The sequence below is a fragment of the Lingula anatina genome, chromosome 5 (assembly GCF_051362555.1).
Source record: "Lingula anatina isolate TDL-2025a chromosome 5, LinAna3.0, whole genome shotgun sequence".
Taxonomy (NCBI): domain Eukaryota; kingdom Metazoa; phylum Brachiopoda; class Lingulata; order Lingulida; family Lingulidae; genus Lingula; species Lingula anatina.
Window position 1 is genome coordinate 20,329,997 of NC_141771.1, and position 23,906 is coordinate 20,353,902.

Consider the following 23,906-nt stretch of genomic DNA (forward strand, 5'->3'; position numbering starts at 1 on the left):
ATACATATGAAAGCCAACTTGGCAAAAAATTGTTTCTGATAGACATGGAGTTTTTAAAGTTGTAAAACAGTAAATGGTACATCATACAGATAGATTATCTTGGGTAGAGTTTCCGACAAGTGCTTCAAGGCTATATAGCAACTGATATCATTTTTGATAAAAGAAATCCGTAAATCATTTATTATGATATATAAATGTTATTATAACACCACTTTAGAACATATCTGTAAAACGATGAATGCATTAAGTTATAAGGTGTGATGTAGTTTGAAGTGCTATAGATGGTCATTACTCCATCTCACAGAATGAGACACGTTTTAATCCTAAACAAAATGATATTTGATTCTCGTGGAGTATCTTGAAAACCATTACCACTTCTGCTACGCATGCATGTTTAATCAATCAATCATATCCCTTATATATACAGTGGGTGTATGTAATAATGACCGTAGGAGAGTTTGTGGCTTCAGTCCACACTTGCATTGATAGAAAGAGGTGTCTGTGTCTTATGTACCCAACTACATGTCATGTCGGAGTAGACTGCGCTACTCCTCCGTACATGTCTCAATATCTCATCTTAACACTGAAGATATAGGTACATGTATACTAGACTACGCCTCAGAAAGCAACCCTGTACCTCAAGTCTGCCGAGTTCCAATTTCTTCGTTAACAAATCTCTATATGCGTCGCATGCTGTCAACGACAAGTTTGGCTGAAGATTAATGTTTCGAGCGCAAACGCTCGTTTTTTTTTTTTTTTGTTTTTTTTTTGTTTTTTTTTTCGTATCGCAGAATGACATGTGACGTAGTTAACAGAACTGCGTAACATTTGTAACTGACGCGGTAAACTTCAGGGCCGCCTAAAAATAAGTTAAGAAGCAGTATTCAGGCACATACAGAAATTGGAGAATGAATTAGTTAGTCCGCATTTTGACTCAGTCTGTACTTAAGAAAATAAACAATATTCTTTTGTACAGGTATTTTACAGATGTCATGAACCATTTGCATTATTTAGACGCTTTATCTGTAGGTAACGTTGCTTTTCCATTATCATTTGTTTTCTGATCGATCCCTTGTACTTTGCATTTTTTCAATATATCTGACAACTCTTTATCACGCTGGAAGAGATCTTCCCTGATTTTCTTCAGATCCGCAGCGCCCAGATGGGTGTGTATGTGTTTGTGAGGGGATGATACTTTGGATCCGCTGAGAAATTCTTTTGCCTGAACGGGAAGACTGTTATGTACTTTTTCTACTGAAGCGAGGAGTTTCTGCAAAAATTTGATTTCCATCTGCCCAGTTTTCAGCGCCAAGTCTTTTTCCAACATTTCGCGCTTTTGTCGCGAGATTTCGTTGACCAGCTGTTCCATCTCCTCGTCGTGTGACTTCTTGAGCACGTGATCAGGAGCCGCCTCCACTCTCTGCTTCTCTATCATTGTGGACCTAGATATCGTTTTCTCCACTTCCTCGCGCATGACCAATTCTCGTCTAGTATAATAGATCTCCAGTTGCTTTTTCTGTTCTTCGATTCGCTGTTTGTCCTTGATGGCAGTTTTCCACTTGCTGTCAATATCTGCCATCCGCAACGCCATCTCCTTTATTTCTGCTCTCAGTTTCTGGTTTTCACCTTCAATATCTAGGACACTCGCGGTGCTGCCATTTTGCGCCTTTTCTTTTTTCTTTTTCAGAGATTCCAGAATGTGCATGCGTCTGTCCATTTCTGTATGGTAGATTTTCTCTTTGCTCTGGAAGAATTCTTCCTGTTCTTCGTTAAGGTCTTTCAGTCGGTCGATTTCTCTTTGTAAAACCCGGATCTTCAACTCCAGGTGTTCTGAGACTTCCACCGCTTTCTGGCGCACGAAATCCACCAGTGTCGTCTGCTCCTGGAAACTCAGTTTCTTTTGGAGGCGCGGGTGACGTTTCAAAAATTCTGAAAATAAAAAAGGATGTTTATGGATGAAACAACATTTCAAAATCGGGAGAATTGATTGATATCGTGTAAAAGCGAGATCAATCAATCATCAGTCATTTAGAACAATATAATCTAATAAATGATAAATACCTAAATGATAATAGGTAATTGCGACTTTTTTAGCTTTGTAATGATTGTGATCCGAATAGCACGTCTCTGTCGATGAAAAACAAAACAAACCGTTATTCACCGAGGCCAAAACAATACAATACGCGGCTCGATATTTAATGCAAATGTGAGGTTGCGCTTTACTAAAACCACCTCCAAGGCGTGTTTTTACGGATTGTATACACAAGAAGCGTACTTCAGACAGAGATTTCCGTTTTCCGTTTTTGAAAGTTTCATTTATGTAGGGTTTGCATCGTGGATAATCTCTTTATGTTTGTCTATTCCAAAATGCACAATCTGTCGTAGAAGCATTGAAAATAAGCAAATACATACACGGTCTATGTCGACTGTGACTGGCAACAGTGAGTTTTACACAAATATAAAACCTATTGAAAGTACATGTATACCAAAGGAAATTACTGAATTCGATAATGAATACAACTTATTGATATTGCATGATCTTAATGTACTGTTGATCATGTTAGTATTGTACTGCAGTCATTAAGCTAAGAAAGACATTCCTTAATGGGGTTGAACTGAATCTTTGTGGATAGCCCACAAAGCATGGCCTTAAGTCAACGTGAGGGCGGAACCCAGGGATTTACGGAACCCGCTGAAAAACAAAGTTCTTTAAAGCAACTATCATTATTAAATCTGTTTTTGCTGTGGACATTTTTATCAATTAGGTCAGATAATACGTTTTTATGGAGAATTGCATCTTGTTCTCCCTCCCTTATTTTTTTACTTCGAAATTAACCATCCTAAGATATAACTAATGGGTTGTTGTCTGACACTGATCATACATGGATTTTGACTTCCCTCCCCTCGCCGTAACCGGGGGTAACATCTATAACATCTATTAAGGCGTGATAGTTCGCCTGCCTTATTTGTCAAATTCCACACCATCCCCACCGTTCGTGTATGTCCCCAGTGCTGAGTGGAGTTTGACTGACTTTCTAAAATATTTCACTACTTTAACAGCAAATCGTTTGATTGTTTATCCGATCACGCGTCACCAACCATTTACGTCCTCGATATTTTCAAATAGAAGCACGCGTGCGCTCAATGCCTAGCTTCTTTCCAACAAAACGCTTAATGTGATACACTATATTTTACTGTTTTTGGCGAACTATTTCTTTTTTCTCCGACGATTATACCTCTTAAATAGAAATATACAATATCCGACAAACTTTATAGATGTACATGTGTGACCTTCTCATGTGTTTAAACTGGACGCGCTTTGTATTCATAGTCGTATATCAAAAGGACTATTCTTACCTATCATTGAACGGTGGTGGGAAGCATACATTTCATACATATTCATGTTAAGATTGTGAACAAATACCTGTCACAGTGCCTTGGACGAGAGCAATTCAATGTAACATGGGGTGCACTCAATGTTTTACTAACTGTCCCTGAGTTTGGAAGTGTGGCGTAACGTGAGGTTATTCTACAAGTGTGTTGGTGCATGAAGATATGTGATAGTGATAGTATGTACAATTGGTGCATTTTAACCGTTTTAACAAGCATTGTCAAGTCATACACCATATCTTTACAAAATATTTCAGGTAATGTTTTAACTATTTTGAAGAGCAAAGGCATCCTCACCAAGGTTGGCATTAGCTAAGAACCAATAACGGTGAATACAAAATATTTTTTGTTATAGACGGAAGATTTCCTTCAAGAAAGCGTAGCCATATAATTTTGAAACGACACGTGATTGTGTTTTCTCGTCACTGCCATTAACGGAGTATTCAATCAAGTAGTGGTAAGCTGATCGTGAGTGTGTTCGTTAACATGCCTCCACATTGCATGTCTGCACTGAACCGTCAGCTGTAATCAAGATGTAAGGTGAGGACAGGTAAGTCATAGGAGAACTCAGTCTTTGTCAGCTTAAGCTGTCAAACGTTCTTTACTAATATGGTCTCACCAAGTAAGGTGGATCGTATGTCGTGTGTACTCTGAATGAAAAAGAACTTTGTGCACTAAATGTTAGACCTGAAGCGGAATAAGCCACCTGGCTGCATCTAATGCAGTGAATGGTTTAAATCAAACATAGAGAAAAGATCAACCTCTTGTGTTGATCGAATGATGGCACTAGATTGTGAGAAGATAGCACCTGCTAACTTTGGACTCCATGCTATACAGTATGCTTGAAAATATTGTTGTTTTACCAACACAACTTCAAAAGATGGAGGTCATACAGGATCATATGTAGCTTGCTCAGCCCTCGAAAATGGAAGCTATATCTTCTTTTTGATTCATAACTTAATTAAAGGGCCACCACCAAAATCTACTTGGTCCACTCCCTACAGTTTATAAAAATCTCATCCAATTTAATATTCGTCTTTTAGATTTTGCATCAAGTTGCTAACAGACTGACAGACAAACGGACATACAGACAGACTGACAGACAAACGGACATACAGACAGACTGACAGACAAACAGACTGACAGACAAACGGACAGACAGACAGGCAGACTGACAGGCAAATAGAACCAATTGGTAACACATCACCTCCTTGGGGAGGGTCATTACACCAGTGACCGTCAACAATGGGTGCATTTAAACGATTGATGCCTAGCTCGGGTCAGGTCTTGGAAAAGGATTGGATTTACTTAATGGTTGAAAAGGCCAGAAACTTTACACAAACAGGTTATTTTGAACACAGATGACGTGAAATTGACCGTGAAAAGTGCAGTGAAGATCAGGGAATTTATACCTACAATGAAACACGAGCACAAATCAACATGTCCTAGTGTGTTTGTTAATGCAGGGGGCTTGGAAGGCATTCCCTGGGTTGTTTTGAACCAGGTGTTTTGTTTCAAATATATTTCACCTTAGAAACGTTGTGAGGGACTGATCAAGCGGAAACTGTACAGAGTCATTGGTAAAAGCTGCCATAGACCGCCCAGGTCAACACACTGCTCATATTATACCAGAAAGGATTGTTTAATTCTGAATACCTTCTGGGTTTAATACATGTATGTCGGATTTTTGGACTGTATACATGAGTTACTACAGCAAGGATAGGTGTCTCTTCCCCCCCCCCCCCTCCCCGGCCAACTGACCAGCAGGAGTCGTCCATTGCTGTTTAATGTTTGTCTTTACGGACCGAGAGGGGGCACAGGTAGATGGATCAGACCGGGGGGGGGGGAGGCACAGGGAATTGAATCAGACCGTGGGGATGTACTTTCCCAATCAGCCTACTCCTGCCAATACCCCAAGTCATAGAAAAGCAAAATTTACTTGTTGTAGACATTCAAAAACAAAAGACTGATTTACATAATACGAAATCTAATTAACGCTTAATTACCTGCTTTTCTAATTTGAGTGTTTTGCTAATATATTTGATTCACTAGCGGCAAACAGTATGTGATTTCCCTGAACAATTGCAAGTCTCCAAGTCGACTTAATGCTAAAGTCAGGTATGAATTGAAAAGAGTGATGTTCAGTGGAGTCTCCAGAAATCAATGCCAAAGACACTGTCAACTGTCAATGTTTAACAGAGCGGTAGCGTGACTGAATAACCTAACACTGGAGTCAATAATCCACGTAATTCATGGTTTTATTCTTCCTCTCTTGACTTCACTTGCCATTTTTACACACGATATTATGAGATGTTATATTCATGCGATGAACGTTGTTATTTTTGTCGTTGAGTGCTTCTTTTTCTTGATATATAACTGGCTATGCTGTAGGAATTTTCTGGTGCTTATAAAACAAATAAAATTACAGAGACGGGGTCTTCATCATCAATTTCATTTGTAAATCTTCATAACACCACATGAAAACTAACATGTACTTGTAATGTTGCTTTTTTTTTGGGGGGGGGGTTAAAAATTAGACCCGCTAGGGAACTAAAACTAAACGTTAACTTTCCTCCTCCGCTCTAGCTGCTTTGGTTATATCCGAGATTAATTTCAGCTGCCAGATAACTCATCTTCTTTGTTTTCCTTCACATTAAACTCTCACATATATGCCTGTGTCTGATTTGGACACCAAAAATAAACGACGAATACCAGCAATATGCCTGAGACCAACCTCGCCTCCATATCACAAGTAAACAGATAAGATCTATACCCATAAACTGTAAAAATACAGATTATCTGCACAAGGTTTAAACTGAATGGGAATACAGTCAGAGGCAATGGTAATTATACTCATTGGTAAATATTAACTTTGCTGTTAAACCATGCAGCTGATTGTAACTATGTGACTGTATTAGTAGAAACAACATATTGATCTCATCTCAATTTGCTATCAAGTCGCCGAGTTGTATATCTTCGATGAATGACTCCTGTTTTGCCATACATGACATGGCCACTTTGTCATACATGACATGTAGACATTAGTAGCACTCAAACAGCTTCAATGTAAATGATTGTCCAATTTCGTTTCTTCTCTCTCTCTCTCTCTCTCTCTCTCACACACACACTCTCTCTCTCTCTCTCTCTCTCTCTCTCTCTCATTCTCTCTGGTCTAGGTATTCTGGTCCTACCTGTTAAGTCCAAGGACACGTCCTCCGCTAACATCTCCCTCTCTGTCATCTTAATCTACTATGGTACAGGGTTGATACAAATGTGCCACGAACAATCTCTTGTTGTTTAAAACCAAAACCCAATGCTGTATCTGCAGTAGTCACAGTTACAACAGGTCACCGCAGACACGCTTAGTGTTTGAACGCCAGGTCTACGTCGAGGACAGGTAGATGTACATGTAAAGTCACCAAGGGACGCTGTACAGTAGGACCCCAGCAAACCCAGTGTAATCGTGGAGCGTGACTCACACCCTGATAACTGCAATCCAGACACCAGCAGCGACCAGATACAGATTACAAGTTGCAGTTCTACAGTGTGTCGTGTAACTGTCTCGGGAAATACTTTCTAAAAACAAAGTCACCGATAATGAAAACATCCGTCTCTGAGTAAAAAGTTTATCACCTGGATGATCAATGCTAAGAGCTCTAAGCGTCCGTGCATCGGCATCGATTCTGTGGAAGTGAATCCAGCGTGTTAGAGCTCCGCGACGTAGAAGGCGGCGTGGTAAACATATTACAATGCACGGTAAATACAAACGCTGGTATTTTTACAGGGGAGATGAAAAGATTGGGGCTTGAACTCGAGATGTTGTTTGAGTTAAGTCTTGTAATTTTTGCATTTCACTTTTTCAATTTCACCTTCGCAGCTATTCACGACGGTTAGATAACATTCGTTACGACTTAACACCATTAAGATGAGATATGGGGAGTTTCATTTGTTTATTATTATTATTATTATTATTATTATTATTATTATTATTATTATTGTTTGTTTGTTGTTGTTGTTTTCTTATCTAGCTTGTTTCATAAAAGTAAAAAAAATAATAAATTAGTGGTTTTGCTTTTTTGATTTTGACCTACTATGCCATCTACTGTCGGGTAAGGTTTTCGCCAGTCACGATGAACAGCAAACATGAAGTTAATATCCACTTTCAAAAAAAAAAAAACGCTATCTTAAAGGTATACAGTACCGGTTGAAAATTCTCCAATAGTCATTTTTTTCTTTGTCTACATATCCTGCAAAGCTACTCATCTTTCCCAATTCTGGCCTTTAAAACCATAAAACCTCTCAAATTAAAGTTCCTGACGTCGATGGTTACTTTTGGAATGTACAGGGATATATGGCGCCCTAAACAGAACAAAAATTGCAGAACAATTGCATTAAAATGGAATAAAAGATCATTTCTAGCTGCACTGCACTGTCGAGCGATGTTTCATAAGTAGGAGAAATTTGTTTTGTCTTCGAGGAAAATTCATTTTGGCGGGTAAGTCCCGTACCTTTAATGAGCAATGGGACCTAGTGGGAGAAGTGGTTGGACGTGGTAGCTGTTCTGTAAAGCCGCCTGCTAGTACAGTTCCAAGGGACTGTGAACAATGTGGACTTTGACGTGCTCCTTTTGTTGTCCTGAAGTTTGATACCAGATCGTGCTGTTCGTGTTGTCGTGGACACTTATCGGCAAGGGTTTCGACTCCTATTCCCCTCCCCCTTTGCCCTCTTCCCTCTTTTAGTGTCGCCATCTGCGCGGGCTGTTGTTTTTTTCATGTGACAAATCAGAAGCCAGACGAGTTAAGTAATAAGTAATAATAATAAGTAATAAGTTTATTGAGCACTAAATGATGTGAATACATTTGCAGGCTCTCTAGACTACAATATTTACACAATATATATATGGATATACAATTATATATGTTTACATATGTAGTATGTTAAATCATACATGTGTTAATGCAAATTATGCTATAATATTAATTAATTAAGCTATTCACAGCATTATTGACAATAAGTGGCTGTGATATACTAGATTTCAGGTGAACTATGTATTTTAACAGCAGTCTTTACAAATTCTGCTATTACTTTGAGACTTTTATGACAGGGTGGATTAAGGAGAATTGACAATATCTGATCACTGTCATCTAGACCCACTACACTGATTTTCAGTAGTTCATCAAGGCGAGTCAGCGAGGGCGAGTCAGCCCAATATATGTTGTTGCTGTTTAGTTGTCGTTATAACATTGTTTATAAACCATTTAGAATCTCCTATAGAAATACTGGGTAATGAAAGTTTGTATGAGTATTTGAACTTTATCTGATATTTATGATTATATATCTACTGTATTTCTTTGTTCGCTAAAGTAAGTTTCTCGTATTATTATTGTTATTGTTACATTCATTATTATAATTTTTTTAGTTCTGCTGAGTCAGTTGTTTAACGGGTATAACTTACAGTTTGGTTAGTGTATGAGAAGAAGTTGACATGAAATGTTTATTAACAGAGCATTATTACAAACGATGCATGCTTTGCATTTCAGCTAGCTTTTGAGACACTCTGTATTGGTTTACTAGCTTGTATTTGTCCATTAGCAAAAGTGGTTAAGTTTCCGTTTAAAAAACGCCGGTAGCAGTAACTGTTATCCTCTGGTCCTGAATTCACAAATAAAACATTGACAAGAAAATAAAAAGGTGGCCGTGTTTGAGGTGAGAGTGTCTCCAGGGTAAGGTGGCCGTGTTTGAGGTGAGAGTGTCTCCAGGGTAAGGTGGCCGTGTTTGAGGTGAGAGTGTCTCCAGGGTAAAGATAACAAATACTGCACGTCATTGTCGTTTTATTGAGAACAAAAAGGTACGAGCAAGTTACGTTGTAAAAAATAAATGAATCACATCGGTTTCTTTTAGGGTTATTTTATCTTTTTATTTTTGCTATTGTATGCAGGGAGGGTAGGAACTGTGACAACAGGCACGTATTGTGACTGGTGTTGTTGTTTAGCCGGAGGTTATTCATTTATACTGCAATGAAGTTTTCGCGTTGTTATTAGCACGGGCCAGAAACATCTGGAAAAACAAGGTCTATACTTCTTAACTTCACAAAACAGTAGAATAGGGGGTATATTAAATGCGAGAATCAGACGTGAAAGAAACAAAAGATACTGTAGAATGAATCTATCCTTCGCATTGACTCCGCCTCCGACACACGTGTAGACATCGCAGTCCAGGTAAAATTCCTGTTAAAACCTGCATCTACCATAACTACCATAACAGTCATCAATACATAGACCGGTGTCCTACGCCTGCAGTAGAGAGTCCTCCATGAGTCCGTACGACGGTCTGGTTTCTAAAATAACTGGACCCTGATAGTAGTGTACGTGATACATGGAAATTGGGTGTACTGTAATGATATCAGACCCTGCATCTCACGACACACAGTGTCCTCCAATCATATAGTACAACTGTATAATAAACCAAGGACGAGAACTGAATTCACGTCCTTGACTAATCTTTATCTGAAAGCTAGCGTCCTACTGTCCAATATTCGATATACATTGAAATCATTGTGTACGCGGTACTGTGTCGGTGGTCGGCACAGCGTCCTTCTGGGACCAGTTTCATCCACACTGGTTAACACTGTCCTTTGGTTTACACTATCATTGGATGGAAGTGTTATACTCTTGGCAGTTATCTGGTGGGTAAAGTGATGTTTTCTAAACGCTAGATACTTATTTTTGTTTCGGATATTATGGTTGACAACAGCTGCTATCCCAAGGATATTTGTATAAGGCTAACAATTTTGTCCATTGTATAGTGGCATCCACAGGATACATCTTGCTTCTCCGTACCTTACTGAATATATTTTATCTTTTAGGAATCCATGTGTGTACTAGTGTAAGGGAATTCATCAATGCTAAGTTGTACAAAATGTCTTTCATTTAAAAAAGATGGAATACACTGTATTTTATTCTTACTATATATGGAGGTGCATTGATGTCGTGTTGTTTAAATTTTTTTAAACAATATACGTTTGTTTTAAGCTGCATACTTCAGGTCTAAATGGAATCAACCCAAAGGAAAATGTTCGTTGTTCCTCAGTGCATAAAATCGCATGCTGATCACGAAATTCTCGGTATTAAAACACGGGGTCCTAGGACTGTCCGTACCGACATTAGAGTGTCCAGTGGGGGACCCTACATTTAAGAACTCTGAGTGTGGGGCCCGGTATTTCGAGACAAGAAACTAGACGGGCCTTGGAATGGCAAGCTCCGTGTTGCTGACACGGGCGTGTACTCAGATAATAGCAACCTAAAATAAAGCCTGTTTCGAATTCGCTGCTCGAAGAACGAACATCTCTCGGTGGAGGCCGCAACTGAAGGCTGTAACTGAACACATATTTCTTTACATAACACAGTGTAACGGTATTCTTGACATTACATATTGTGAGATACTCATTTCACGAGGTTCTAACTGTTACTTTTGTTTGTTTGTACTTAATTTAGATCAGTCATTTACTTCTATCGAATTGCATTTGACATTATAGGGGAGACCCGGGCTAGTTGGACCCCGGGGTAAGTTGCCCCCCCCCCCCCCCCCCCCCATCAAGTCTCTTTAATAAAGTTACTTTAAGATGCTAAATTATTTCATTTGGACTCACTGCCGACGCTTTCTTAGCACTATTGGATACGGTCACTTTACAAAATGATGTGATCAATTCTTTTACCCCGTAGTTACTTTGTCATAAATTGATGGGGGGCCAACTTACCCCGGTCTCCCCTACTGCCAAATCCACATACTGTTTTTATGCATTAGATAAATTTTAATTCATTTAAACTTGACACATAGTTTAAATCCACCCCCACAGGATAGTACAAAAGGGAAAGGCTAAAAACCACTTCTAGAGAAAATAAGTGGTAGGCCTATTGTTTGTATTCGTGTTCACTTGACATGCAATGCATGTATATACTGTGATTAGAGCTAGGGCGCAGCTTCTTGTTCAAACGGTGTTTGTTTCAAATAAACAGGCTTGTTATTATCATTATCTTACATACAGTAACAAGCCCTCTACACATCATACTAATAAAGCACCCAGTTTTAATAGTTCCTGTGTTTGTCAAGTTACATATATATTTACTTAATCAGGAGGTATGTTAACGCTACCATAACTATTAATCCCTGCTTTGTCAGAATATTTATTTCACAAACAACCAAACAGAACTCCACCGTTGCTTGTCATTACATAAGTCAATTGACCACGTTGTGCGGTCAGCTGGGAAGTGACCACACCACAGCTATAGGTAGAACGAAGTTTATGTCTGAGAAAAGACATTTCTAGGTTTAGAGGAACATCCAATTTATATATCTAAGTAAAGACATTATAACTCTAGGTATAGAGGAACATCCAATTTATATATCTAAGAAAAGACATTATAACTCTAGGTATAGAGGAACATCACATTTATTTATCTAAGAAAAGACATTATTACTCTAGGTATATAGGAACATCCAATTCATATATCTAAGAAAAGACATTATAACTCTAGGTATAGAGGAACATCCAATTTATTTATCTAAGAAAAGACATTATAAGTCTGGGTATATAGAGGAACATCGAATTTATATATCCAAGAAAGGCATTATTAAGTGCATTTATACCCCTACAATAGCTCTCTCTTACATATTTTACATTCAGTAGACCTCGTATTTAGCAAAATTCAAATATGTCAGAGACAACGCAATGCGGGAATTAATCGTTTCATTTTTTCTGATCCTGGATAAAAGATGGCCCTCCAGTAGACTATGAAGTCGAATATTGCTCATTATTTATTTCGGCGGATGCTGGGAGATACACCTCTTAGGTATCCTCTACCAGGGCGACAGATTGATTTCTCACAAGATTCACAGATATGTCTTTAGATGAATAGACAGTCATTTGGTTCTCTGTTGAAATGCAAATGTGAAAAATGTGCCTATAATGTCTCTCCCCCCCTCTCCCCCCGGTAGAGGTTACCTCGTGGGCCACCCAGGCACATATTGCAAGGTGTGGCTTTGACTGGACGTGGACGCAGTACAGGCTATAGTCCGTAACGAGAAAGTGTGCGCTGTCACGGCAGCACTGAGCGAGAAAATAGGTCCCCATTTTGGACAATGGTATATTTGGAAGATAACAGTTGATCAGTTTCAGATCAAGAAAGTGTTGACGATAAGCTATAAACTTCAATCCAATATATCTCAGACCGCCTGACACCATCAGACCAATATGGTGCTTTGTGTCTAGGGCGGGCCTTGGGACACCGAAATGTTGAGCTGGATTTCTGGAATTTTAAAATAATGGCATCACCAGATCATATTAGACTTATAAGACTTATAAGTTAAAACTCAGGTTTATTTATTATCTTGGTGTGAACGTTACTGTATCAGGAACAGAAGCACGCCAGAACCCTGGCCAGTCGTGATAAGTCATCTGCATGACTTAAGATTTTTTTCTTGTCCGGTAGTTCATTAAAGAGGTCAATAAATTAAAATCACAGCAGTGAGGAGATTTTAATCCGTGCGAGAGATGAATTTAGGCCCTGTTAGTTGTTATTCACCCAAATCCTGACTCCAGGTCTGTCTGACACATTTACAGGTAAAGTTTACGTCGGCAGGATATCAGTGTTCCCGTGTTTTTGTTCGTTGGTTTAACTTAATTAAGTAGTTATATTTTAAGTCGCACGTTTTACTGGCATTTTACCATTTGTTGTGATCACTTATTGTACTCAGGTGTGAAATGTCAACTGTAAGTCAATATTTACATGGAACAAAGACGTTTTCATTACTTCATAAGACCTATCACAACTGTATTGCTGGCGTGGTAAATGTTATAAGCCCTCAAAGACTAATAAAATGGCAAAATCTAATATTCTTATTGAATGCAGAAATTGAGGAAAGTCTCATTGTCTTGACTCGTCTGTGAATGTGACGGAGTTTGATTATGTGCTCTTTCCTCCAGCGAGAGATAATAGAGAATGGTATCAAGGATAAGCCAGAGACATATCTGTGATTATCTAGTAAAAAAACTGGGACCCTGGTAGAAGGTAGTGGGTTACGGGGCGGACGCGTCCAGTTAATATGGGAGAGGATTGATCTCCACAAACGTACTTGATATGTTAACAAACTAATAACATTTCTGTTGAGATCCCTCTTTGTGTCAGCCATTCACAACAAGCGGTCAGGTATCAAAGACAAGCGTGAAACGGGGATTAATGGGTTTCTGTTGCTAAGGCTTCGTTCACATGTAATGTCTATTTTCTAAAAATCTATTTTCTATTCGCGCTATCTTATGATCACAGTCTGTGCCCTGAATATCCCGCCGCGTAATTACTGGCAGCGCGAGCCAGTTACTTATAGTAACTTATAGCTAAGATCCGTTTATTAGATCTTAGCTTATAGTAACTGGCTCGCGCTGCCAGTAATTACGCCGCGGGATATTCAGGGCACAGACCGTGATCATAAGACATACCGCGAATAGAAAATAGAATTTAGAAAATAGACATTGCATGTGAATGAAGCCTAAATCTACACTTTTTGACGTCCGCGAATTCTCAAAACGTTATTGTACCTTTTCTTTTGAACACCTCACGTCTGGTAAAATGGCGGAGTACTTATTAGATTAGATCACGTAAATGAACATGAGAATTAATAAACACAAGCAATAACAATGGGGGGGGGGGGGGGGGTGCACCTATGACTGCAGAAGGGCTGATCGCTTATATATACTTCTTTAAATGTTTTAAACAGATATATTGAGAAGCTTTTCCATTGCACATCAGTTCTAGTGACAGTTTTTACGCTAGTCCGATGTAAGAAGGTAACCAAAGCTTTGAAATGTGAACCATTATATAAACATAGATAATTATGCAAAAATAACATTTTTAAAACAGTATATTACAAATACCTGATGGATATCTCAAATTATTACTCAACACAGATTTCCCGTCCTCACTTATTCTCAATATACCGGTAGAGGTCCATTTGAAGAAAACAGATAAGTGGAAAACGATGTTAAATATATAGTCACAAATTCTACTTTTTTCTAAATTTTTGGTGACAGAAAATGAAAAACCTGGCTTTTTGTGTAAATCACTGAACATTTTAAAAGTCATGACCTGCTAGTATGGGATTCAGTAACGAAGGTTTCAGCCAATTTTGGTAACAAAAGTTTTAAAAATAAAAATCCTTTTCGATAATATTCGCACGTAATCAATACTAACAGCAATTAGACTGCGCTGAAGGGTATTATGAGATTTTACTGACACATTTTGTCCTCAACCTCAAGTATATTTTTTTACAATGTCTGGTAGCGAAAGTTTTGCATATCACTTTCTATGAGAATACAATTTTGTCGTGTTTCCTGTAAAACATTTGACTGCGTCCTGTCACCACATTATCTTGCTAATAATGTATGAAACTGAATTGAGGATTTTATTGGTGGCTAAAATATTACAAAAAAACATCAAACGACCAAAAGACGTAACGAACTTTTTTCAATTTTTAAAAATCCGGCGACACCATGAAAGAAGCGGATATCTATTAATTGGGTTGTTTAAAATAAGCATTCAAGACATTACCTGAGACGTTAGACATCATACTAGCTTCCTGCCAAGTTGCAGATTTTGTACTTAAGTAAAAATGAACTAGATCGATTGGAGAATGTGAGATAGTGCTGCGAGCGACAGTAACGAAGGTTTAAGATTTAGCCCGTTTATGTTTTTGTGAGAACGCATAAATCTATAGTAATTATTATCTTTATTTTTTAAGATGCTAGACTGATGTTAGTTTAATTCCACTTGGACAAAACATTATTCCGCTTGCTTACTTTTAATTAAATTTTAAAAATGTTAGATGGACCTATATATTGAGCTACATGCATATCTTATCACGCCAACATGATAAATATGACTTTACGAATCAAACTCAAAGAGCGAGTCAAGATCGCACGCAGTTCAAACGACCGAACGAGAGCGGCTGAGCTAACTTGAATACATACACGACTGCCTGCACTTGGAGGAGGAGGAGGTGTAGTCAATGGTCCTGAGCGGGCGGGGGGGGGGGGGGAGGAGGTGTAGTCAATGGTCCTGAGCGGGCGGGGGGGGGGGGGGGGAGGAGGAGGAGTAGTCAATGGTCCTGAGCGGGCGGGGGGGGGGGAGGAGGAGGTGTAGTCAATGGTCCTGAGCGGGCGGGGGGGGGGAGGAGGAGGTGTAGTCAGTGGTCCTGAGCGGGCGGGGGGGGGGAGGAGGAGGTGTAGTCAATGGTCCTGAGCGGGTGGGGGGGGAGGAGGTGGCACAGACAAGTGCAATTTTGTCAAGTTCATCTTTGTTTAAATAAATGATGGAAGTTTAGCCATTAAAAGTGATTTTGCGGACGAAAAATTACTTGTTAGCTGTTTTGAGAATGTTTCTCCTCTACCTCGACAACCACGTGTATAACGCCTTTCAACCTCCAGTCAGTCACTGTAAAAGAAAAACAAGAACACGGATAACCGGGCAGAACGATGGAAGAAATGCAGAGCGATCCATGTGTTACATCAAAAATGAAATAACACCACTGTGATCGCTTTACTTTGGCCGTTGTAGAACATCTTGACATATATTGATACGTTTTAAATGAACGCTGTGGAGGTCTGGCTGGTTCTCAGTTTACCAGTAGCCTCTGATCGACTACTAGAACCTCACTTACCCTTACACTGACTTAGTCAAAGAAGGGGGGTCATCAAAAACACGACCATTGATATAATATTTCTATGTGGGTTTGTATTTATCACCCCATTTATCACGCTGCGACAACTTAATAAAGCCGTGGTTCTTGTATTTTAATCAGCTTCTAGCACAAACAGGCCAGGACATATTTTATTCAGTAGTGTTAAAAACAACATAATTATGTGTGTTTATCATAGCAATTGAATAAAGAGATGAAAAATGTTCAAAAAATGTTATTATCGCCTTTTGCCTAAAACACACAGTATAACATCAGCGCAGCCCTGGTGAGGGGATTATTGCAGTTGGTGAGACTGAAGCAGGGTCCACTTTCATACTCTCTGTATGTATATATATATATATATATATATATATATATATATATATATATATAATGTGTATATGTACATCTATCAAAATAACCTGAAACCTTGTATCAAATCAGACCTCTATACGTGAGTAGACCTTGGAACATGAAGACCTGAGCATGAAACAGGCACCAATAAAATGAAGCACTATAGTGTGCTGCCTTAAGTCAGAGACACTTGATTTTAGAGGCAAGGTTTGCTAGGGAGGAGGGATATCGAACATGAGGAAATTTTAACATCCTTTTTAAAGGGATTTTGCGTGCGAAGCAAGCGTTTTATAAAGGACAAAGGTAAAATTATTAACTCTAATTGATGCATTTCTGACTTCCCTTTCCCTTAAAATAATTTCTTAAAAATGGAAAGTCATGATATGGGTAAAGAAATGAGACCTTACCCTACCGACAAGAATCGGCGTCGATCATCGATCAAAATGCAACCACAGCTGTAAAAACCACTAGCGAACGAACAGTGTAAAGCTTGTAAATCTCTAGAGAAATGCTAGGCAAGATAATTCCACCCAGTTGTAGTTTGACATAAAACTTAACACGACACAAACCCAGAACATTTCATACACACGTGACGGCTACCTACCATTTAGTTCAGTAAACAGTGCCATGGTTACAGTTGTCTCACCGGCAAATTCCGCTGGAAATGACAAATTATCCCTTTAAAACTGCTCTTGTTGGAACATTGTTATCATGCAAACCGTGGTGTAGCTTTGCTCTGTTCACATCGACTCACAATAGATCTTGGGTCCTGTTTTGAATCTTAGCACAGTCTATCACGTTTTGATAACCCTTATTATATGAGATATACAGAATTTAAAACGAGACTGATAATAGGAGAACGCTGAAATATGTATGCGGTACCTGCTGAAGCAACCCAATACATGCGTAGATACTGGAGTGACTGCGTTCAATATGAATCAAGGTTGATTAAGGAGCTTCCAGGAGGCTTTCCAGGTAATACAACGTGATGTCGCATAGGACATATATGGTTAATACGCTAATCTGGATTTTATGAAGGGAAACATCTGCCGTGCATAGTTGCTAATTATGTGCGTTTAAGAGGCATTTCATTGATGCAGATGGACTAGATGAGCATGACATGGTACAGAGGTCACGCTGCTAGAGTGCTGTAGATTTACATTATAAGACAGACATTAAGAGTGCATTCCCATAGATTTAGATCGATCCATCTAGATCGACCTAACTCGCTGGTTTTTCACGCTAAATTGGTGTCAGCCGAGCGTGCACGGTAGTTAATTACCCCCTTACAGCTTTTAGTAGGCGGGACAGACATTTAAGCCGGCTAAGCTGACAGTAATCTAGTGAGACTCCCCACAGGGATAGATCGATCTAAAATCTGTGGGAATAAGTTTCTAGTCGTCTTCCCCACTTCCTTCGAAAACACATAATGGCTATAAAGAAGATTTGCTGACCAAAGAGATTGGTCTTGTCAAAAATATGAATATGATCCCACAGATACATCCATATTCAGTATCAAAGTTTAACTGCCATCTTGGCACGTATTGAAAACAAATACGATCATTAAATACATATCCAATTTGATAAAAATATGTGAACAACATGGAATAGTTACATTTACAGTACACCTAGATAAACACTCTGTATACGTACCGGTACACCTGGGTTGTGAAATCAACTAAAAACTGAAATACAAAAATCATCAATTCTGAGGTGATCGTTTATAAAAAAAAACTGTCCCTCAAACGAGAACATTTTTCATTTTGACATCAATACTACAAATAAGATGTCACCCCAAGCTAAAAGATCAGCAATATGAAACTCGGACATACACATATATATATATATATATATATGTCATATATACAGCATTGGTCAAAAAGGTTGTCCCACCCCCATTTCCATGTACTTTTAATTACAAATGATCACCTCACAGCTGTATATTGTTAGAAATAGTGTTTTTTATTACAGATACCGTGTCTAACATGATTAATGGTTTAAAAAAATACAAAATAGAGGTAAAAATATACATATTTTATACCATTTAGTCAAATTTATAAGAGGTACCCTCTCAAATCCACTGTTTCACTGTTACCCGTGTTGAAGGCTTGTCGCGCCGTCTACAGGAGATAATTGCAGTACGCGGTAGACGCACACGCTGTTAGGCACGTGATCTTTAACGAGCACACCCTAATGCTAATTGTCTGTGAATTTGGGGACATTTGATGGCGTCTTTTCAATTTTATAGACATTTCTTTTCATCTGTAGAAGTCACAGTGAAACAGTGGATTTGAGGGGGTACCTCTTATAAATTTGACTAAATGGTATAAAATATGTATATTTTTACCTCTATTTTGTATTTTTAAACCATTAATCATGTTAGACACGGTATCTGTAATAAAAAGCACTATTTCTAACAATATACAGCTGTGAGGTGATCATTTGTAATTAAAAGTACATGGAAATGGGGGTGGGACAACCTTTTTGACCAATGCTGTATATATATGTCTACGTGGGCCTGTGTGTGTGTTTATGCTCGTGTTTATGGGTGCTTTCCCAGAGATTTAGATCGATCTAAAGATTAAGATTTAGATCGACCTAACTCCCTGGGGGTTCACGCTAAATTGCAGTCAGCCGAGCGGGCACCATAGTTAATTAGCCCCTTACAGCTTTTAGTAGGCGGGACAGACGCTTAAGCCGGCCAAGCTGACAGTAATCTAGTGAGACTCCCCACAGGGATAGATCGATCTAAAATCTATGGAAATGGGGTGTTAGTGTGTATTTGTGTTACTGTGTTTGTGTCTTTTAAACCTTGCAAATGAATCATACGAGGTTTTAATCACCGTTTAAAGGAAGTAGTCCCTAAAAATTATCCTAAAATATCAACAAAGTTGTTTTCATAAACACCCCATTTCCATAGATTAGATCGACCTACTTTAGATCGACCTAACTCCCTGGGGGTTCACGCTAAATAGCTGTCAGCCGGGCGGACACGAAAGTTAATTTCCCCCGTACAGCTTGAAGTAGGCGGGACGGACATTTAAGTCGGATTATCTGAAAGTAATCTAGTGAGACTCCCCGCGGGGATAGATCGATCTAAAATCTATGGGAATAGAGCCTAAGATAATAAAAATTAGAATGTAGGCCTTCCTTCTGGATGAAGTTGACAACAGCGAAATTGTATGGTTTCTACAAAACCAAACACATAGCTAAAAGTATGCTGTGAGCATGATTGTAAAGTTGTGTTTATGATCTAAAAAGAGAAAAGTAACACTCTTATAGTGTTTGTGTCATTAAAACCGTGAAGGATGTTAGATCTATATAAACAATAGTTAACACACACGTAGATAAGGCATCAGTAATTCTATTGAACAAGCCTTATAGGACCCTTACCAGTACTTGAAAGCCTGTGTCAAATGTTTTGGAAGTTTGTAGACATAATTAGTTTGTATCGGGTATTGGGGAGTCAAGAAGAGGAAAAAAGATCGGAGTGCTAAGGCATTGCGTACTGGTAGGCCAACATGTTAGTGCGAAGTTGACTCCGTCATTTTCTCCATCATTAATGACGTTTGATGGAGAAAATTAGGGACTGTTTATGTGGTAATACTCTCAGGGTATAAACTGATACCAGAAGACCTGTTGATAGTAAAAATGTATTTTGATAATGGATTTTTTCAATGTTGAACACGCTTAAAATTATTTCTATTCTTTTTCATATTTAATATCTTTTTTAATATTTTTTTCATATCTTTTGCCAGATTTGTGTCAGATGTGAATCTCAATCCTCGACCAAAATACATCATGTAGCTGAAGAAAACGTCTTCCGGGTGAGTTTATACACATGTAGCTGAAGAAAACGTCTTCCGGGTGAGCTTATACACATGTAGCTGTAGAAAACGTCTTCCGGGTGAGTTTATACACATGTAGCTGTAGAAAACGTCTTCCGGGTGAGTTCATACACATATAGCTGTAGAAAACGTCTTCCGGGTGAGTTCATACACATGTAGCTGTAGAAAACGTCTTCCGGGTGAGTTCATACACATGAAGCTGTAGAAAACGTCTTCCGGGTGAGTTTATACACATGTAGCTGTAGAAAACGTCTTCCGGGTGAGCTTATACACATGTAGCTGTAGAAAACGTCTTCCGGGTGAGTTCATGCACATGTTGCTGTAGAAAACGTCTTCCGGGTGAGTTCATACACATGTAGCTGTAGAAAACTCCTTCCGGGTGACTTAATACACATGTACACACAATGGACAACAAAAGTGTCACCCCTTGAATCAGAGTAATCAAAATAGGCAGATCTTGAGTAGTTATAATGCCTGGTCTAATGAGTATAAAACCGCTGTACCATGGAATTGTATTGTTGGTCTTTTTGTGAAATTTGATGTTAATACATGTAAAATGATACCAGGAGAATATCATTCCACATTCATTTATCTCCCCCAAAGTATTTGTTCAGTAGAGGTGACACTTCTATTGTCCAGTGTGTGTAGCTGTAGAAAAGCAGGATCCTTTTGGTTGTTACACAAATGAAATTATTTGTAACCAGTCCTTCATTTTAATATTTTGAAAATGTGTTAAATTATAGACATTTTGGTGTTTAATGCAAAAGGGCTTAAAATCAAACAATGGTGACAGGCCCAGTGTTTGCTCTCTTGACGGCCTTTCCAACATTGAACCCCCGAGACAAACAATTATATTTTGATTATTTACATTACTTCTGCAAATATATATTAAGCTTAATAATGGAATCAAGATTTTTAAGTCTGAACAAAAATTGGGGATATTGTCTGAAAACTTTATTTAATCTACTGGTAGAGAGCTATCTTTCCGAATTTTTTTTTTTTTTTTACAGTGTCTTTTACATTCCTATGTCGGACACAGTATTACAGATGGACTCTATATTACAGTCTGATACAAGCCTGTTTGTCATTGAGTACAGCGCGTAATTTCTTCAAGTCCACTGCTTTTTTCTTTATTTCTGAAATGTCCTTCTCCCTACTTCGGACCTCCTGGCGTAGGCGCAAAATGTAGTCCTCGCGATATAGCATGCGCCGCTCTTCCGAAAATTTCTGTAAACTTTCACGCTCTGGTATATTATCAACTAATGTGAGAATGGAAGTATAAATTTCAATTTCTTTTTTAAGTCCTTTGATACAAACATCCTTGTCGTAAGTTTCACCTTTTATTCTGGTAATTTCTCGTTCAAGGCGCGCCACATCCGTTGTCTTCTGCTCACTGGCCACGCTGTCTCGTCTACTTCGAATGTCAGAAACGATAGCGGAACCTCTCTCCGACGATTTCCGTATGGCTTCTTTTCGACGTATATAGTTTTCGAGCTCTACCTTTTCTTCAGTTACCTTGAAATACAAATTCAAATGCAGGCTTTAGTGTATTTTATACACAAGTTGAAAAAAATAAATGAATAAACCGAGACATGTCTAAACATCAACTCTGAGTTGCACATTTTACTTCTTTCTTCCTCTCAACTTGGAGTTAACGTTTAGACATGTCTCGGTTTATATATAAAGAAAAGTTTGAAAAAGAAAAAACATATTATATATATAAAGAAAAGTTTGAAAAAGAAAAAATCATATTTGTCGTTTCCTTAAATGTTCATTAAATACTTCCATAACATTTGATATCTAATTCAATATGAAACTGACTGTCCACACAGCCAAGAGTCAAGTCCTCACCTTGTCCAGCGTTGCCTGTACTCGCTGCAGTTCCAGAGCGGTCTGGCGTGCCTCAGCTGACACCTCACTCACCCCGGACAGCTGCTCGATTAGCTTGGTCAGACTTCTCTTCTCGTCAAAACTCAGTTTCTTCTGAAGGCGTGGATTCAACCGGATAAAATCTAGAAAAAAATAGCGAGAGTAGAAAAAGACGCAACACTGTGGCGATTGGTTTTTCTGTTATACCGATTTTTATTAAGCAAATATATTTTTGTAGTGATTATTTTCAAGTGGTTAGCTGTATTGATGGATAGTCCCACTGAGCTTTTCCACCATCGTGTAAAAACATAAACAGTCACGTCTCTTAAGACTGTCTTGGAAATTGGACTTAATAACGTCATAAAACGATCAAATTGAAAAATGCTTATTTATAGTCCAAGCTTTCACACGACCTAAGGCTTGCGGGCATCAGGAGAGAAAGAAATATGCTGAGACCTACAGACGCATGGTTGTTATTGTCATGTATGAGATAATACAATTTTCTTCGTAACGAGGTTCCATTAATATATTTCTTATAAATTAACAAGTTTGAATGTACCTGAAGCAGGCTCTCATTGTGCTCTAGTGCTTTATTCCCGGCGGCGGTGTCTTACCTTTCACGGCAACTTGACGTTGTCTCACCTTTTACGGCAACATGACGGTACCTTACCTTTCACGGCAACATGAAAGTGTCTCAACTTTCACAGCAACATGACAGTGTCTCACCTTTCACGGCAACATGACGGTGTCTCGCCTTTCACGGCAACATGACGGTGTCTTACCTTTCACGGCAACATGACGGTGTCTCACCTTTCACGGCAACATGACGGTGTCTTACCTTTCACGGCAACATGACGGTGTCTTACCTTTCACGGCAACATGTCGATGACTTACTTTTCACAGCAACATGATGGTGCCTTACCTTTCACGGCAACATGACGGTGCCTTACCTTCCAAGGCAGCATGAATAGCATCCATGACGAAAGGTGAACTGGTTTAGACCCGTCGAAAAGTCGCAACCGTGGCCGAAAGAAGAAACCAAAGCATATCAAATAGGCGTGTTGCTACCCTGGGTCAGGAGTTAAGCACCCATCGCTGCAGTATTGTCCACTCCAGCTCCCTGCACCCAGAACAACAATGGGGGCTTGCTGTTTACAGATTTGGACACAGAGTACCAATTATTAAAGCCAAGGAACGTATGGCAGCACAGGCGATTTACCAGCATGTATTACCAGTTGCGTAATCCATCTAAACAAACGGCCTGTAAACTAATAGAACCCATTTTTATCCTGTTTATCCATAAGCAATGTTCCGTTATGCCCATTTGGACTTTTGTTTTTAAACAACAATCTGCGACAAAGGGGGTGTTCAGAAATTTTAAATGGGTTTGTTTGGGCACGAACAGCTTGAAACCTACTGTAAATCCCGCCAAACACTGGCCTGCTGAGGCATGACAACACAAGCGCCAAAGAATACGTGTGGAAGGTGGGTTATGGATGCGGAGAGGAGGGGGGTGGCAAGAACATGGCGAAGATACATGTACACCTATGTTTCATATAAAAAAAAAGATTATTTCAACAGCTTCATTTCATATCCTTATTTAATTGTGTAATAGTTACGTAATGAGACATAAACCCTAATAGATTTTCTCAGAAAAAGATTTATACCAGTGTCAGAACCTCCACCCCATGAAAGATTGCCTTTATTCGGCTGATCAAA

At 38.9% G+C, this 23,906-nt stretch overlaps 2 protein-coding genes across 3 annotated transcripts; both read right to left on the minus strand.

Annotated features, from left to right (window-relative positions):
• Positions 1-55: 55 nt before the first annotated feature.
• On the minus strand, positions 56-7,117 carry LOC106150492 (uncharacterized). The gene is made up of 2 exons (XM_013523346.2): positions 6,582-7,117; positions 56-1,929 (listed from the first exon to the last, which is right to left on the minus strand). The coding sequence occupies exons 1-2, from the start codon at positions 6,628-6,630 to the stop codon at positions 1,007-1,009; spliced, it is 972 nt and encodes a 323-aa protein (XP_013378800.2). The 5' UTR covers positions 6,631-7,117; the 3' UTR covers positions 56-1,006.
• A 13,035-nt stretch (positions 7,118-20,152) lies between these two features.
• Positions 20,153-23,504, minus strand: LOC106150495 (uncharacterized). 2 transcript variants are annotated; one of them, XM_013523349.2, is made up of 3 exons: positions 23,138-23,504; positions 22,170-22,330; positions 20,153-21,833 (listed from the first exon to the last, which is right to left on the minus strand). In XM_013523349.2, the coding sequence occupies exons 1-3, from the start codon at positions 23,163-23,165 to the stop codon at positions 21,378-21,380; spliced, it is 645 nt and encodes a 214-aa protein (XP_013378803.1). In that variant the 5' UTR covers positions 23,166-23,504; the 3' UTR covers positions 20,153-21,377. The 2 variants fall into 2 exon arrangements, with proteins under 2 accessions (XP_013378803.1, XP_013378802.1); XM_013523348.2 differs by having other exon boundaries at positions 23,110-23,502.
• Positions 23,505-23,906: the final 402 nt, after the last annotated feature.

Bases quoted from the DNA above. Each gene is read 5' to 3' on its own strand.
- LOC106150492 (XM_013523346.2), bottom strand. From the start codon at position 6,630: ATGACAGAGAGGGAGATGTTAGCGGAGGACGTGTCCTTGGACTTAACA. The intron at 1,930-6,581 runs GTAGGACCAGAA...TTTTATTTTCAG, and splicing joins CGTGTCCTTGGACTTAACAG to AATTTTTGAAACGTCACCCG.
- LOC106150495 (XM_013523348.2), bottom strand. From the start codon at position 23,161: ATGCTATTCATGCTGCCTTGGAAGGTAAGGCACCGTCATGTTGCCGTG. The intron at 22,331-23,109 runs GTAAGGCACCAT...ATTTTTTTCTAG, and splicing joins CCGTCATGTTGCCGTGAAAG to ATTTTATCCGGTTGAATCCA. The intron at 21,834-22,169 runs GTGAGGACTTGA...TTGTATTTCAAG, and splicing joins TACAGGCAACGCTGGACAAG to GTAACTGAAGAAAAGGTAGA.